Source organism: Schistocerca piceifrons, chromosome 9 (genome assembly GCF_021461385.2).
Source record: "Schistocerca piceifrons isolate TAMUIC-IGC-003096 chromosome 9, iqSchPice1.1, whole genome shotgun sequence".
NCBI lineage: Eukaryota > Metazoa > Arthropoda > Insecta > Orthoptera > Acrididae > Schistocerca > Schistocerca piceifrons.
In genome coordinates, this window is record NC_060146.1 from 168,148,279 (window position 1) to 168,166,688 (window position 18,410).

The 18,410-nt window shown below is 42.9% G+C and overlaps 1 protein-coding gene across 1 annotated transcript in view; it reads right to left on the bottom strand.

Moving 5' to 3' along the window:
• Positions 1 to 833: 833 nt before the first annotated feature.
• The window catches only part of LOC124716814 (histone-lysine N-methyltransferase SETD1B-like), a 164,967-nt gene continuing 147,390 nt past the window's right edge, over positions 834 to 18,410 (bottom strand). The window contains exon 3 of the mRNA XM_047243364.1: positions 834 to 1,013. Within this exon, the coding sequence (XP_047099320.1) occupies positions 834 to 1,013 (180 nt within the window). The remainder of the gene's footprint in view (positions 1,014 to 18,410) is intronic.

Consider the following 18,410-nt stretch of genomic DNA (forward strand, 5'->3'; position numbering starts at 1 on the left):
TTTCGCTTTCTTAGGCCAAAGTCACAAAAATTAATGCTAAATAGATAGTCCACATAACTTCAGCGAGAATTCACAGCTGTACAAAGAATGTCTGTATAAAGATATGTGACATTTTATGACTATATCGACACAAAACACAAGCATGATGTAATACATAAGAGACACTGAACAAATAAATCTTATATTATAGCGAATTCAAATAATAAAACTGTGTGCATGTATAAAACAGAAATGTTGTACAAGTCAGTAATGTTACAGGCTGCTATGTCCTATGGGCAAACTAGTGTATGTGACGAACAGACCGAATGAAGGGAGGGGAAGAACGATCTCTATGGAACGTGGACGTGGAACATTTACAACAAGCTTATTAGCTAATGATGAGAGGAATAATAGCCTGCTGCTACTTTAATAAAGGTGAGTAATGGAACTGTGCTTGGTTATTAAGGATCAGCTCAGGATTCGTTGACTGGTGTTCATTAATGGCCAGAATTTCAAGTAATGTTAGTTTTATCCCTTTAGTTCCTTTATGCAGAACATAAGACTTCATATCATATGAATAACGTTCATTCTGAGCATTTTCAGCAGTGGTGGAATCTTTCTTTCTCAGTCTCCAACTCCTTTTATGCTTGGTCAGTCTAGCAGTTATAGCTCTACCTGATTGACCAACATATAATTTGCCACACAGATTGCAGGGAATTCTACAAATTCCGCTCTGTTGTAAAGGTGGAATCTTATCTTTACTGTTGGACAGAAAGTGGGCAACAGTACTCCATGCGTAACAAGCTGGAGAATATTTCTTGAGTTTTAGTTTCCTGGCAAGTACCCGTGAACTTCTACCCACTTATAGCACGAGGCCGCATCAAGAGCAGTTCATCTATACCTCCACTGACGCCGTACTTGAACTTAACCTCCTTTTTCTTGTCAGTATTCGCCACGAATTCCTCTAATGCGCCGTCCTCTTCATTTTCCGTCCAGTTACAAACTGCCTGCTGTTTTTCGTACACTTCAGCTCCCTATAGTACCATGGAAACCCCTTGCCATAACCAGCGATTTCCAGATGTTCCTTTCGTCCACGTTTCAGCGGAGAACCAACTCCTTCTTACGGAAGGAACTGTTGTTGCGGTGGTCTTCAGTCTACAGGCTGGATGGATGCAATTTTGCACGTCCGTCTACCATGTGCAAGTTTCTCCATCTCCTAATATCTACTGCAGCCTACATCCATTTCAGTTTGCTTAATGTGCACATTACAAGATATCCCCTCTGTACTTCACAGTCCCTCCCCCTCTTCCTCCAAAACACTTGCCACTGTGACTACACTGACATGTCTTTGATGTCTCGGAATATGCTTTAACAACGTACGCCTTCTTCTAGTCAGGTTGTGCCACAAATTTATTTTCTACCCAATTCTATTCAGTAGTCCCTGTTCGGTTACGCGACCTACTCATCCAGTCCTCCCCAATCGTCTGAAACACCACATTTCAAAAGCTTCTATTCTCTTCTTGTCTAAACCGTTCACATCCGTACGAGGCTATACTCCAGGCAAATAACTTCAGAAAAAACGTAAATCTGTAGCCCCTGTTAACGAATTTCTCTTCTTCACACCTTTTCTGGCCATTGCCAGTCTACGTTTTATATTCTCTTTGCTTCGGATATCATCAGTTATTTTACTGGCCAAACAGCAACACTCATCTGCTACTAGTATTTCATTTGCTAATCAAACTCATTTGACTCCACTCCATTGCTCTTAATGGTACCTATTTGATGCTTGTCTTATATCCTCTTTTCACGACACTATTTATACCGTCAAACTGCACTTTCAAGTTCTTTTGCTGTCTCTGAAAGAATTACAGTCTCACTGACAAACCTCAAAGTCATTAATTAAAACTTCCGGGATCACCTCAGAAGATGTTGCCCGCAGTAGGCAACGAAACGTCAGGAAGGAGAAGCAGTTTTATATATGGATCACGGCAATTCAGCCCGGAAGTTTTAATTAATGAAGACGCCCGCCGTGAAAGCTTACATGTTATGAAACCTCAAAGTGTTTACTCCTTCTCCCTCAACTTTAACTACTCCTTCAAATTTTTCTTTTCAGCCAAGAAAAACCACTGTTTACGAATAATATAAAGGCCAGTAAAATGAAAACTTTTTGACGAAAAAAAGAAAGTAAACTGTTTGTTACTTAAAAAATAATCACCATAACTGTTAATACACTTACCCACTTTCAGACAAGACAGTCAATACCTTTGTGGAAAACCGTGTGCGGTTGCCTACGGAAACATGACTGTACTCAGGCGTTCACCTGTTCGTTGGAAGCTAATCGAAACCCACGAATATATTTGTTCAGGACTCCAAAAATATGGGAATCGCATGGGGAGAGATCGGGAATGTATGGAAGATGTGGCCATAAAACTAGCCTGATTGAACACAAACGCAGCTGAAGTTTGCCGAACGCGTCCTGAAGGAAGGACACAAATACCAAATGCACACAGATGCACTACATGTAGCCAACAAAGGAAGAAAACTAAGCCTACCAGAAGCACTTGAGATAGAAATTTAGTCCAAAATCACCAGCTGGTTCTAAAAGATCAGTTACAACTGAGCACAACTTTTAAGTTTCACAAGACGCAATCAAGCAGCCACATACCCACAAACTGTCACAATGACACACACTGCTTAACAAAATTAACCCATAACAGACTTTCCTATTCCTTAAACCACGAACATCAACATTGTAACCTTTAATACTTTAATATTGTATATTTTAACCATGTGATGTGTTAAATATTGCCCACTGCATAAAAATGTTGTTTACAGTGTAAAACATGTTTGTTTCTAAATATAAGTTGTTAGTGCTCATTTACGGCATCTTAACCATATATCCTATAACAACATAAGATTACGTATTCTAAATATTCTTTTTTACACTGTCCATTGCCTAGTGTTTAGTTTACGACGGGGCAAAAACTGTTTGTTGCTCAACATGAACGAAGAGTACTCAGTTTAACAGTATCTCACAAGAAATATTGTGTATTTTAATTATTTATTGTGCTTAACATTATCCATTTTAAAAGTGTAAGTTCAACATTAAGAAATAAGTTTGATGCGCAACACTCTATGCAAGTGATTGTATCTTTGTCTATAATGTTTGGTTATTTAACAACCAGTGTCCCTTGCAAACGCTAGTCAATTATTTCCTGGAGATGACCTAATAAGCCGAAAACTAGTTCGAAATAAACGGAAGTCAGTAGAACGAAAACAGTGTACTTGTTATTAAACCTTAAATATGGAATTGTTCTACCAAGAAGTAATGGAAGAGCCCATGAATAAATCTGTAAGAGGTGCAAAAATTCCAAAGAGAGAGTAACTGTTGCTCTCTGTAGTAACCCTAAACGTTATTGTTTGTTATCATGTCGTACCGTACGATACAGACGTGTTTCACAGTACAAGCACTTTCACTACCGAACATTAAACTCTCGTGTAAGATTTTTTTTTTAATGTGTCCACTTTTTTAACACGGTATGTTGTAACGTTGAAGAATATTTCAGACAGTATTTCTAGTTGAAAATTCAAGTTGTATTGTACAGTATTTTATAGTTTTTTTTTTCTTTTGAACCATCAGTCTTTTGACTCCATGGATGTGGTTCGCCAATAATTTCTTTCCTGTGCCGGCCTCTTCATCACAGAGGAGCTCTTGCAGCCTACATCCTCAATTATCAGCTGGATGTATTCCAGTCTACATCCACGTGATTACTCTGCTATTCACAATAAAGTGATTCCCAGCGTGTTCAATGAACCACCTTCAAGCTGTTTCTCTACTGTTCCACTCTCGAACGGCACGCGGGAAAAACGAGCACTTAAAGTTCTCTGTGCGAGCCCTGATTTCTCTTATTTTATCGTGATGATCATTTCTCCCTATGTAGGTGCGTGTCAACAGAATGTTTTCGCGATCGGAGGAGAAAACTGTTGATTGAAATTTCGTGATAAGATTCCGTCGCAACGAAAAACGCCTTTGTTTTAATGATTACCGCTCCAATTCAGGTATCATGTCTGTGGCATTATCTCTCCTATTTCGTGATAATGCAAAACGAGCCACCCTTCTTTGTACTTTTTCGATGTCATCCGTCTGTGCCGACCGGAGTGGCCGAGCGGTTCTAGGGGCTACAGTCTGGAACTGCGCGACCGCTACGGTCGCAGGTTCGAATCCGTTAGGTTTAATTAGTTCTAAGTTCTAGGGGACTGATGACCTCAGCAGTTAAGTCCCATAGTGCTCAGAGCCATTTGAACCATCCGTCAGTCCCACCTGATGCGGATCGCACACCGCACAGCAATACTCCACACTAGGGCGGACAAGGGTGGTATAAGCAATCTCTTTGGTGGACCTGTTGCACCTTCTAAAGTGTTTTGCCAATGAATCGCAGTCTTTGGTTTTCTTCACCCACAACATTATCTATGTGATCGTTCCAATTTAGGTTATGTGTATTTGTAATCTCTAAGTATTTAGTTGAATTTACAGCCTTCAGATTTGTGTGACTTACCGCGTAATCGAAATTTACTGGATTTTTTTAGTAATGTGAATGACATCACACTTTTCTTTAATCAGGGTCAAATGCCACTTTTCGCACAATACAGTTATCTTATCTAAACCATTTTGCAATTCGTTTTGGTCATCTGATGACTTAACAAGACAGTAAATGACAGTATCATCTTCAAACAATCTAAGACGGCTACTTGATTGTTTCCTATATCGTTAATATAGATCAAGAACAATAGAGAGCTTATAACACTTCCTTGGGGAGCGCCGCATATTACTTCTGTTTTACTCGATGACTTTCCGTCTATTACTACGAACTGTGACCTCCCTGACAGGAAATCACGAATCCAGTAACACAACTGAAGCGATATACCATAGGCACGCATTTTGGTTAGAAGACGCTTGTGAGGAATGGTGTCGAAACCCTTCTGAAAATCTACAAATATGGGATCAATTTATCCTCTGTCGATAGCACTCATTACTTCATGAGTATAAAGAGCTAGTTGTGTTTCGCAAGAACGATATTTTCTGAATCCGTGCTGACTATGTGCCCATAAATCGTTTCTGTTAGAATACCGAATACGTTCCAAAACGCTACTGCAAATCGACGTTAGTGATATGGGCCTGTAATTCAACAGATTACTCCTACTTCCCTTTTTGGCTATTGGTGTAACTTGACCAATTATCCAGTCTTTAGGTACGGATCTTTCTGTCAGGGAGCGGTTCTTTATAACTGCTAAATATGGAGCTATTTTATCAGCATAGTCTGAGAGGAACCTGACTAGTATACAATCTGTACCAGAAGCCTTGCCTTTATTAAGGGATTTAAGCTGCTCTGCGACACCGAGGATATCCTATGTTTCTAATCTTGGCAGTTGTTCTTGATTGGAATTCAGGAACATTTCCTTCGTCATCTTTAGTGATGGACTTTCGGAAAGACGTGTTTAATAACTCTGCTTTAGTGGCACTGTCATCAGTCACTTCATCGTTGTTATCGCGCAGTGAAGGTATTGATTGCGTCTTTCCATTGGTGTGCTTTATGTATGACCAGAATCTCTTTGGATTTTCTGCCAGATTTCGAGACAGAGTTTTGTTATGGAAATTATTAAAAGCATCTGGCATTTTAAGTATGGGCTATTTTTCGAACTACTGTAAAACTTTGCCAGTCTTGGGGATTTTGTGTTCCTTTAAATTTGGCATGCTTTTTTGTTGCTTCTGCAACAGCGATCTGACACGTTTTGTGTATCATGGGAGATCTGTACCATCACTTATTAATATATGTAGTATATATCTCTCAATTGCTGTCAATACTCTTTCCAATCATTCCATAAATTTTCTACGCTAACATAATCAGATTGGAAGGAGTGAATACTGTCCCCTGAAACGGCGTTAAGTGCATTTTTATCGGCTTTTTTAAGTAGATATACCTTCTGTTTCTTTTTGATAGTTGTAGGTGTTACGGCATTCAGCCTAGCAGCAACTGCCTTGTGGTCGCTAATCCCTGTATTCGTCACGATACTCACTATTTGTTCAGGAGTATTAGTTGCTAGAAGGTCATGTATTCTTTCGCAACCGTTTACGCTTCGAGTGCGCTCATGAACTAATTGTTCGAAATAATTTTCTTAGAAAGCATTCAGTACAATTTCGGATGACGTTTTATGCCTGCCACCGTCTTTAAACGTATAATTTTTCTCGCATATCGAGGGTAGATTAAAGTCACCACCGACTATAACTGTATGAGTGGGCACCTGCTTGAAATGAGACTCAAGTTTTCTTTGAACTGTTCAGCAACTATATCTTCTGAGTCGGGGGGTCGGTAAACTGATGCAATTAATAGTTTAGTCCGATTGTTAGGTATAACCTCTACCCACACTATTTCGCAGAAACTGTATTTCAATTTCACTACAAGGCAAACTACTTCTGGCAGCAATAAATACTCCATCACCAACTGTATTTAATCTGTCCTTTCTGAACACTGTTAGACAATCTGAAAAAAATTGGGATAAACTTATTTCTGGCTTTAGCCAGCTTTCTGTACCTGTAACTATTTAAGCTTCAGTGCTTTCTTGGAGCTCTGTTCTTTCCCAACACACCTACGACAATTTTCAACTACAATACCGATCGTTTCTACAACTAACTTACTGTGTTTTACCTTTCCCCTTTTAGACGGACGCCCTTTCTGTAGTTCCCTGAGGCTCTCTAATCTAAAAAGCCGTCAGTCCCTTCCACACAGCTCCCGCTACCCGTGTAGCCGCTTCCTCTGTGTGTAGTGGACTCCTGACCTATTAAACGGAACCCGGAAATCCACCACCGGATCTGCAGCCTACACGGACACGGTCACAGAACCGATTCTGACCATCCACTCGGCTCTGCACCAGAGGACCACAGTCTCTGTCTTCCTCTACAGTTTTTTCCCTCTACAGCTCCCTCTACTACCATGGAAGTCATTCCCTCATGTCTTATCAGTTGTCCTATGATACTCTCCCTTCTTCTTGTCAGTGTTTTCCACACCCCTCTCCTCTCAGATTCTGCGCAGAACCTCCCCATTCCCTACCTCATCAGTCCACCTAATTTTCAACATTCGTCGGTAGCACTAAATCACAAATGCTTTGATTCTCTTCTGTTCAGGTTTTCCCACAGTCCATGTTTCACTACCATACAATGCTGTGCTCCAAACGTATATTTTCGGAAAATTCTTCCACAAATCAAGGCCTATGTTTGATGTTAGCAGATTTCTCTTGGATGGGAATGCCCATTTTGCCATCGCTAGTCTACTTTTGATGTCTTCCTTGCTCCGTCCGTCATTGGTTATTTTGCTCCCTAGGTAACAGAATTCCTTAACTTCATCTAATTTGTAACCATCAATGCTGATGTTAAGTTTCTCGGTATTCTTATTTCTGCCACTTGTCATTACTTTCGCCTTTCTTCGATTTACTCTCAATCCATATTCTGTACTCATTACACAGTCCATTCCATTCAGCAGATCATGTAATTCTTCTTCACTTAGCACAGCAATATCATCAGCAAATCGTAGCATTTATACCCCTTCACCTTGAATTTTAATTCCACACCTGAACCTTTCTTTTATTTCCATGACTGCTTTTTCGATGAACAGATTGAACAGTGTTACGGGTAAATAAAAGTGTTCCTCTGAGCCGGCCTCTGTGGCCGAGCGGTTCTAGGCGCTTCAGTCCGGAACTGCGCTGCTGCTACGGTCGCAGGTTCGAATCCTGCCTCGGACATGGATGTGTTTGATGTCCTTAGGTTAGTTAGGTTTAAATAGTTCTAAGTCTAGGGGACTGATGACATCAGATGTTAAGTCTAGTACTTAGAGCCATTTTTGTTCCTCTGATAATCCGACCTTTCGTGAGTTCTGTTAATGCTTCTGGTCTCGTAACGACAGTTTAGCGAGATTCTACTGTATTGTGATACAAAAACGGTTTACGCTACAATATGTTGCTCCTGTCAATTCTCTCAGAGACCTGAAGTTTACTAGTGCCGCTAAAATTTCACGTCAAGGTATTGGCGCCATATCTGTAGAAACATCTTATACACGGTCTCCATAAAGTCCCTTTACCACTTCAAAATTTTATTACAACGGCAGTTGTTGAAATATTCTAGCAAAATTTCTTTTATTGTAATCACTGATTACTAAAGTTTTTATATGTACAAAAATTTAGTGTTTCAGATACTCTGTTGTTGGAAGGAACTGAACCTCTAAAAAGTGGTAACTCCTCAAGAGAGGCACTGGTTTATTGAGACAAAATCGGATGTTGAGACTCAACGAAACTTGAGAACGAAGTATGAACGAGATCCACCATCGCGCCCTTCAATCCGTGCATGACAAAAAAAAAATATGGAGACAGGGACAGTGTCGGATAAAGGGAGGAGCGAGCGACGAAGAAGATCCGAGGAAAACATCGATCACGTTTTAAACATCCTCACTAGTTCACCTACGAAGTCCATCTGCACTGCTGTCAGACAGTTCAACTGTGCATAAGGTCAACCACAAGAACTTACGGTTGTACACTTACAAAGTGCAACTGTTACAGACACTTGAGCCAAATGACAAGCCAAAACGGACAGAGTTAGCACTCAACATGCTGGAACGACTTTCGGAGGACGAAGCATTCCTCAAGCAAGTTTGTTTCCAGGCAACTTCTCATGTTTCTGGGACATTAAACAGACACAATGTGAGAATCTGGGGATCTGAAACACCCCCCATGTGACTAGAGAGCTTCACCGGGATAGTCCAAAAGTGAATGTGTGGTGTGGAATCATGTGCAACGGAATATTTGGTCTACTTTTCTTCGACGAGTCAACAGTAACTGCAGATGTTTGCCTCGACCTTCTGACCGAATGCGTAGCATCGCAACTGAATGACTTACAACCAACTATCATTTTCCAGCAAGATGGTGCACCACCACATTGGGGACTGCATGTTCGTCCGTTCGCCGGCCGGGATGGCCGAGAGGTTCTAGTTGCTAGAACCTGGAACCGCGTACCGATACGTTCGCAGGTTCGAATCCTGCCTCGGGCATGGATGTGTGTGATGTCCTTAGGTTAGTTAGGTTTGGCTCAAATGGTTCAAATGGCTCTGAGCACTATGGGACTTAACTGCATTGGTCATCAGTCCCCTAGAACTTAGAACTACTTAAACCTAACTAACCTAAGGACACCACACACATCCATGCCCGAGGCAGGATTCGAACTTGCGACCGTAGCGGTTCCGGACTGTAGCGCCTAGAACCGCTCGGCCACTATGGCCGGCTTTAGTTAGGTTTAAATAGTTCTAAGTTCTAGGAGACTGATGACCTCAGAAGTTAAGTCCCATAGTGCTCAGAGCCATTTGAACTATTGTAGAATGAAGGCTTTCACGACCGGATGACATGGCTATTTATATACTTTCCGGGATGTGAGGTCGTGGTCCAAGAACTTTTCTGCTCCTTACGTTTCGTCCAGGACGGCAAGACTCAGCGGAGCAGCGCCTCTGAGGAAGTCCAGAAAAGTTCTTGGACCACGACCTCACATCCCGGAAAGTATATCAATAGCCATTTGAACTATTTTTTTCGTCCGTTCCTCAATGAAACATTTCCAAGCAGATGGGTTGGGAGGGGTGGACCAATTCCTTGGCCACCGCGTTAGACAGATATCACTACCTTGGGCTTTGTTTTATAGGCGTATGTTGAAGATATCGTGTATCAAACACAGATACGGGACATATATCGTGTATCAAACACAGATACGGGACATTGCTGACTTGAAGTAAAGGATTCGTAATGCCATTGCCACCACTTATGCTATGCTACAGCGAACATGGCAAGAAATCGAGTACCGTCTTGATGTGCTTCCTACAACTAAAGGCGCCCACGTAGAGGTCTATTAAACACAGTCAAAAAAAACTTCTATAATAAAAGAAATGTTGTTAAAATATTTCAGCAACTGCCGTAGTAATAAAATTTTGAAGTTGTAAAGGGGCTTTATGGACACTCTGTACAATAAAACACACACACACACACACACACACACACACACACACACACACACACACACACACACAGAATTCTATACAGTAGAGCATCCGTGCTGCGCAGCATGCTCCCAACACGGAACAAAAGAACAGACTTTCCTTCCAACATACATGCAACGCATGTCCGTATATGAGGATACCGGAGGCGCCATTGGCGTCATAGCCGGCATCTAGACTACATAAAGGCGGTCTAACAGCCCGCCAGCAGTCACTCCACTTGACAATGCCCGGGGAGTAGTTCCTAGTCGAGAGCTCGCGGCACTTCAGCCCGTTGACGCGGCTGCAAGCCCGAGACCATTTTATTTACTGTTACATGCATTTTAGCAGGGAGACCAATTTTTGCGAGAATATTGAAGTGGCATTTAGAGGGCAATTCCTTGATGTTACAAATTTTCAGGGACGATGCAGATGGGTAAGTGTATCAGTCTGAGGTAAGGGACGCTGTCCCGAAAACGGACGAGTCAAAATTTACAAGCGAAAATCGTTCTGACACCTGTGACAGTGGAAAACACGTACCGGTACAGTTGTTGCTAATATTGCGGGGTTGGCAACCCTCCTAGGTGGTAGTGTGGACCAAAATAAGAAGAAAATGTCCAGTACACGTGAGCTCCAAAAGCAATAACTTAAGAACTATGAGCACTCCTTCATCTCCGCTACTGTGGTGCATAAGTATTTTACTGAACAAGTGCTCATAGTTCTTGGGGTGTGCGTTTTAGAGCCCACATTTACTGGACTTTTTTTTCTGACAGTTCTGAAAGTTGCTTACCCTACATTGACGAAGATACCAGTACATGCATTCCACTGTCACAGAGATCACAAAGGTTGTCGCGTAGATCTTTCCGCTCGATCCTTTCCACCTTAGGGTCCTGATATACACTACTGGCCATTAAAATTGCTACACCACGAAGATGACGCGCTACAGACGCGAAATTGAACCGACAGGAAGGAGATGCCGTGATATGCAAACGATTAGCTTCTCAGAGCATTCACACAAGGTTGGCGCCTGTGGCTACACCTACAACGTGCTGACATGACGAAAGTTTCCAAACGATTTCTCATACACAAACAGCAGTTGACCGGCGTTGCCTGTTGAAACGTTGTCATGCCTCGTGTAAGGAGGAGAAATGCGTACCATAACGTTTCCGACATTGATAAAGGTCGGATTGTAGCCTATCGCGGTTGCGGTTTATCGTATCGCGACACTGCTGCTCGCGTTGGTCGAGATCCAATGACTGTGAGCAGAATATGGAATCGGTGGGCTCAGGAGGGTAATACGGAACGTCGTGCTGCAACCCAACGGCCTCGTATCACTAGCAATCGAGATGACAGGCATCTTATCCGCATGGCTGTAACGGATCGTGCAGTCACGTCTCGATACCTGAGTCAACAGATGGGGACGTTTGCAAGACAACAACCATCTGCACGAACAGTTCGACGACGTTTGCAGCGGCATGGCCTATCAGCTCGGAGACCATGGCTGCGGTTACCCTTGACGCTGCATCACAGACAGGAGCGCCTGCGATGGTGAACTCAACGACGAACCAGGGTGCACGAATGGCAAAACATCATTTTTTCGCATGATTCGAGGTTCTGTACACAGCATCATGACGGTCGCATCCGTGTTTGGCGACATCGCGGTGAATGAACATTGGAAGCGTGTATTCGTCATCGCCATATTGCAGTACCACCCGGCGTGATGGTATGGGGTGCCATTGGTTACACGTCTCGGTCACCTTTTGTTCGCATTGACGGCACTTTGAACAGTGGACGTTACCTTTCAGATGTGTTACGAGCCGTGGCTCTACCCTTCATTCGATACCTGCGAAATCCTACATTTCAGCAGGATATTGCACGACCGCATGTTGCAGGTCCTGTACGGGCCTTTCTGGATACAGAAAATGTTCGACTGCTGTCCCGGCCAGCACATTCTCCAGATCTCTCACCAATTGAAAACATCTGGTCAATGGTGGCCGAGCAACTGGCTCCTCACAATACGCCAGTCACTACTCTTGATGAACTGTGGTATCGTGTTGAAGCTACATGGGCAGCTGTACCTGTATACATCATCCGAGCTCTGTTTGACTCAATGCCCAGGCGTATCAAGGCAGTTATTACGGCCAGAGGTGGTTGTTGTGGCTACTGATTTCTCACTATCTATACACCTAAATTGCGTGAAAATGTAATCACATGTCAGTTCTAGTATAATACAGGTTGATTCAAAAAGAAACCACAACTTTAGGAATTTTAAACTCTGCAACGACAAAAGCCAGAGCTAAGCACTATCTGTCGGCGAATTAAGGGAGCTATAAAGTTTCATTTAGTTGTACATTTGTTCGCTTGAGGCGCTGTTGACTAGGCGTCAGCGTCAGTTGAAGCTAAGATGGCGACCGCTCAACAGAAAGCTTTTTGTGTTATTGAGTACGGCAGAAGTGAATCGACGGCAGTTGTTCAGCGTGCATTTCGAACGAAGTATGGTGTTAAACCTCCTGATAGGTGGTGTATTAAACGTTGGTATAAACAGTTTACAGAGAATGGGTGTTTGTGCAAAGGGAAAAGTTCTGGACGGCCGAGAACGAGTGATGAAAATGTAGCACGCATCCAGCAAGCATTTGTTCGGAGGCCAGGAAAATCGACTCGCAGAGCTAGCAGAGAGCTGCAAATTCCACAATCAACTGTATGGAGAGTCCTACGAAAAAGGTTAGTTATGAAACCTTATCGTCTGAAATTGGTTCAAGCACTGTCTGCAGCTGATAAGATTAAAAGAATCGATTTCTGCGATTTTATCCTTGCTCAAATGGAAACAGATGAATCTTTCGTTTCAAAGATTGTGTTTAGTGATGAAGCAACTTTCCACACACGTCAACCGTCACAATGTCTGTATATGGGGCACTGAGAATCCGCGGGAAACAACTCAGTATGAACGTGACTCGCCTAAGGTGAACGTTTTCTGTGCCATTTCAGCCAATAAAGTTTTTGGTCCCTTTTTCTTCGAAGGTGCTACTGTAACTGGACTACAGTATCTGGAGATGTTAGAGAATTGGCTGTTCCCTCAGCTCGAACAAGAAGCACAACAATTCATATTTCAGCAGGATGGAGCGCCACCACATTGGCACTTATCTGTCCGTAACTACCTGAACGTCAACTACCCGAGGCGATGGATCGGCCGCCAGGCAGCCCGTGACAGAGCACTTCATCACTGGCCTCCAAGAAGCCCTGATCTTACCCCCTGCGATTTTTTCTTATGGGGGTATGTTAAGGATATGGTGTTTCGGCCACCTCTCCCAGCCACCATTGATGATTTGAAACGAGAAATAACTGCAGCTATCCAAACTGTTACGCCTGATATGCTACAGAGAGTGTGGAACGAGTTGGAGTATCCGGTTGATATTGCTCGTGTGTCTGGAGGGGGCCATATTGAACATCTCTGAACTTGTTTTTGAGTGAAAAAAAAACCTTTTTAAATACTCTTTGTAATGATGTATAACAGAAGGTTATATTATGTTTCTTTCATTAAATACACATTTTTAAAGTTGTGGTATTCTTTTTTAATCACCCTGTATATTTGTCCAATGAATATCCGTTTATCATCTGCATTTCTTCTTGGTGTAGTAATTTTAATGGCCAATAGTGTATAAGGGTTCCAGTGATAAGTTATGTACAAAACGTTATGGGTCGACCTCTGGCGACGGTGTCTGCCGACCGTTGCCGGTATCATTGTGGGCGTAGCCTAATAGGAACCATAAAATCTGGCACATTATCAACCCATGGAGTGTAGCCGTGTATGGAAGTGAAACATGGACGATAAATAGTTTGGACAAGAATAGAAGCTTTCGAAATGTGGTGCTACAGAAGAATGTTGAATATTAGATGGATAGATCGCATAACTAATGAGGAGGTACTGAATAGAATTGGGGAGAAGAGGAGTTTGTGGCAGAACTTGACAAGAAGAAGGGACCGGTCGGTAGGACATGTTCTGAGGCATCCAGGGATCACAAATTTAGCATTGGAGGGCAACGTGGAGGGTAAAAATCGTAGAGGGAGACCAAGAGATGAGTACACTAAGCAGATTCAGAAGGATGTAGGTTGCAGTAAGTACTGGGAGATGAAGAAGTTTGCACAGGATAGGGTAGCATGAGCTGCATCAGACCAGTATCAGGACTGAAGACCACAACAACAACAACAACAACAACAACATCACCCCATTTGACGGTATCGGGTACAGCCACTGCGCTGGCGTGTGTATAGCGGCTGCGTGCGTGGTGGGGCGGCGGCCCCGCTGCGGAGATATAGACATGTTTAGGACTGCCGGTCCGGCAGACGGGCGTGTGAGGCCGACAGCCAGCCAGTTAGCGCGCCTTCCTGCCGCGCGCGGTTCCCGCCGGCTGCTGACGTCACGACGCATCCGCACGCGGCGTTCCGCCCTGTTTGGAAGCGACGCGCTGGCCGGGGACCCTGCCCGTATCACCAACGCCGACTCAAAGGAAGGCCTCGGCGCTTGTTCGTGACGTCACGTCAGCTGGGCACAGCGAACGCCAGGTCTGTCGCAGGCATACTCATAATGGTGGTGTCTCCCTCTCTGACACAGGAAAATGTGAAACTATTGGCGGTAGTTGACCAACACACACATTGTTCTGAGAGATTTCTACAATCAGTTAATTGTGCAATTTATTACACTTGTTAACAAATAGTGTACTTCTGAACTTAAATTTCCACCTGTATTAAGGAGTGACATGCGGAAACAACTTCGGGGTCCAGCAGCAACAGAATTCGTGCTTCTTTACCTTATTTGTAAATCTGAGGAAGTTACGTTTGTACTGGGTTGCTTTTACAAGAAACTGTGAACATACTGGTGCTCTTCTTTAGGTATCTTGCTCGACTATGGGGTGAGGAGCACTGAATGTTAATGAAATATCTTGCGATTGTACACGTTGGGGGACAGAAGAAGAGGCAAAAGAGAGATACTTGTTTTATCAAATAAAATTTTTTTATCTTATAAAGTTTCTCCTTTCAGTTGCAAGAGGGGAATATTTGTCTTTTCTAATGCGCATGTTTAAAGAAGTTTAAGCTCAGCAGTATTTTCGATGTAAAAAGCTATTTTGTTTACTGTTTAGAATTCCTTTCGTTGAAAACGACTGTAATATAATGACTGTCAACAGTTGGACATTTACACATGTAAATTAGTTCACATTTCCAGGGACGAAGTCAAACGAAAATAAATAAATAAAAGATACGAATTCATTGTAAGGGGGCTGGGGTAAGTTTCGATAACAAAATGGATCAAGTAAATATAGTTACTTGAATGTAAAATTTCCGAAGCTTGCAATGGGGCAAAGCATCTCCTCATATTGATCTACGTTTATTTCGAGAGGATTCAGTAATACAGAACTATGATCTTCATTTGTAGCTTTACGATAGTATGAAAATCTTTCATTTAAATAAAACAGCAGAATCCAAAACAATACCAAACATTCTGTCCAAAAATAAGAGATTTATAGTGATAAGCACGCCCAGGCGTTTCTGCCTGCAACAGACCAGGCGTTCGCCGTGCCTAGCTGACGTGACGTCACCAACAAGCGCCGAGGCCTTCCTTTGAGTCGGTGTTGGTATCACACACAGGCTGAGCACTGGCTGACGTCACGAGTGTCCACAGCACCGCACTCAGACACGGGTCTACGTCGGCAGGATTGGGCGCCTGAGACTCGCCAGCCATGGTAGCCGCGCCGGTCAAAACAAGTAGCCAGCCCGAGACCACATCGTGCCAAAACGGTGGAACACTGCATCTAGTTGTGGAAGACAGTACAGAAGTTTCTTCAGGCATGCCATTTCCAATTTAAGTAACTCATTCGTGGATGCTGCCGCAGAGCTTGAAACGTCTCTGTGAAGTCGTTTCATAAGACGCTTGTCGAACTCGGTACAACTTACTCACTTTACAACCTGATTTTAGTTCAATCCACGAACTCTTCCAGACAGACTGAGCACTGAAATGAGGCCTATTGAATATTGATATTATATGTGCAACTGCAAAAAGGTGGGAATTTAAGGAGATGGGACCTTGATAAACTGACTAAACCAGAGGTTGTGGAGAGGTTCAGGGAGAGCATAAGGGAACAATTGGCAGGAATGGGGGAAAGAAATACAGGAGAAGAAGAATGGGTAGTTCTGAGGGATGAAGTAGTGAAGGCAGCAGACGATCAAGTAGGTAAAAAGACGAGGGCTGGTAGAAATCCTTGGGTAACAGAGGAAATTTGAATTTAATTGATGAAAGGAGAAAATATAAAAATGCAGTAAATGAAGCAGGCAAAAAGGAATACAAACGTCTCAAAAATGAGATCGACAGGAAGTGCAAAACTGTTAAGCAGGGATGGCTAGAGGACAAATGTAAGGCTGTAGAGGCTTATGTCACTAGGGGTAAGATAGATACTGCCTACAGGAAAATTAAAGAGACCTTTGAAGAAAAGAGAACCACTTGCATAAATATCAAGAGCTCAGACGGAAACCCAGTTCTAATCAAAGAAGGAAAAGCAGAAAGGTGGAGGGAGTATATAGAGGGTCCATACAAGGGTGATGTACTTGAGGACAATATTATGGAAATGGAAGAAGATGTAGATGAGGATGAAATGGGAGATACGATACTGCGTGAAGAGTTTGACAGAGCACTGAAATATCTGAGTCGAAACAAGGCCCCTGGAGTAGATAACATTTCATTAGAACTACTGACAGCCTTGGGAGAGCCAGTCCTGCAAAACCCTACTATCTGGAGCAAGATGTATGAGACAGGCGAAATACCCATAGACTGCAAGAAGAATATAATAATTCCAATCCCAAAGAAAGCAGATGTTGACAGATGTGAAAATTACCGAACTATCAGTTTAATAAGTCACGGCTGCAAAATACTAACGCGAATTTTTTACAGGCGAAAGGAAAAACTGGTAGAAGCCGACCTCGGGGAATATCAGTTTGGATTCCGTAGAAATATTGGAACACGTTGAGGCAATACTGACCCTACGACTTATCTTAGAAGCTAGATTAAGGAAAGGCAAACCTACGTTTCTAGCATTTGTAGACTTAGAGAAAGCTTTTGACAGTGTCGACTGGAATACTCTCTTTCAAATTCTGAAGGTGGAAGGGGTAAAATACAGGGAGCGAAAGGCTATTTACAATTTGTACAGAAACCAGATGGCAGTCATAAGAGTCGAGGGACATGAAAGGGAAGCAGTGGTTGGGAAGGGAGTGAGACAGGGTTGTAGCCTCTCCCCGATGTTATTCAATCTCTATATTGAGCAAGCAGTAAAGGAAACAAAAGAAAAATTCGGAGTAGGTATTAAAATCCATGGAGAAGACATAAAAACTTAGAGCTTCACCGATGACATTGTAATTCTGTCAGAGACAGCAAAGGACTTGGAAGAGCAATTGAACAGAATGGACAGTGTCTTGAAGAGAGGATATAAGATGAACATCAACAAAAGCATAACGAGGATAATGGAATGTAGTCGAAATAAGTCGGGCAATGCTGAGAGAATTAGATTAGGAAATGAGACACTTAAAGTAGTAAAGGAGTTTTGCTGTTTGGGGAGCAAAATAACTGATGATGGTCGAAGTAGAGAGGATATAAAATGTAGACTGGCAATGGCAAGGAAGTCGTTTCTGAAGAAGAGAAATTTGTTAACATCGAGTACAGATTTAAGTGTCAGGAAGTCGGCAACGACCTACGTAGGGAGAAATGATCATCAAGATAAAATAAGAGAAATCCTTTTTCCCACGCACCATTCGAGAGTGGAATGGTAGAGAAGTAGTATGAAAATGGTTCGATGAACCCTCTGCCAGGGACTTAAGTGTGAATTGCAGAGTAACCATGTAGATGTAGATGTAGATCTGGGTGGACAGATAATTCGCTCGCATTGTCCAGAAAGTTCTTTAAACCAATCGCGAACAGCTGTGACCCGGAGACATGTCGCATTGTCATCTATGAAAATTTCGTCGTTGTTTGGGAACGTCCATGAATGGCTGCAATTTGCCCCCAAGTACCAAAAGACAATAATTTTCAGTCAATGATCCATGTGACCGCAATCCACACAATCATGGAGCCACTATGAGCTTGCACAGCGGGTTGTTGACAACTTGGGTGTACGGGTTCGTGTCGTCTGCACCATAGTCGAACCGTACCACCAGCTCCGCGGTCGCGCGGTTCCAGACTGTAGCGCCTAGAAGAAATGAGGTCCGACGCTGTATTAGGAGGTACACTACAAGGGACACGACACAGTGCATATCCAATGGCAGCGGTGACGGCGTCCGAAGTAAGAAGGCGACGGCCGTAATGATAGCAGTCCCTGTGGCCGTGAGCCCTGGTTT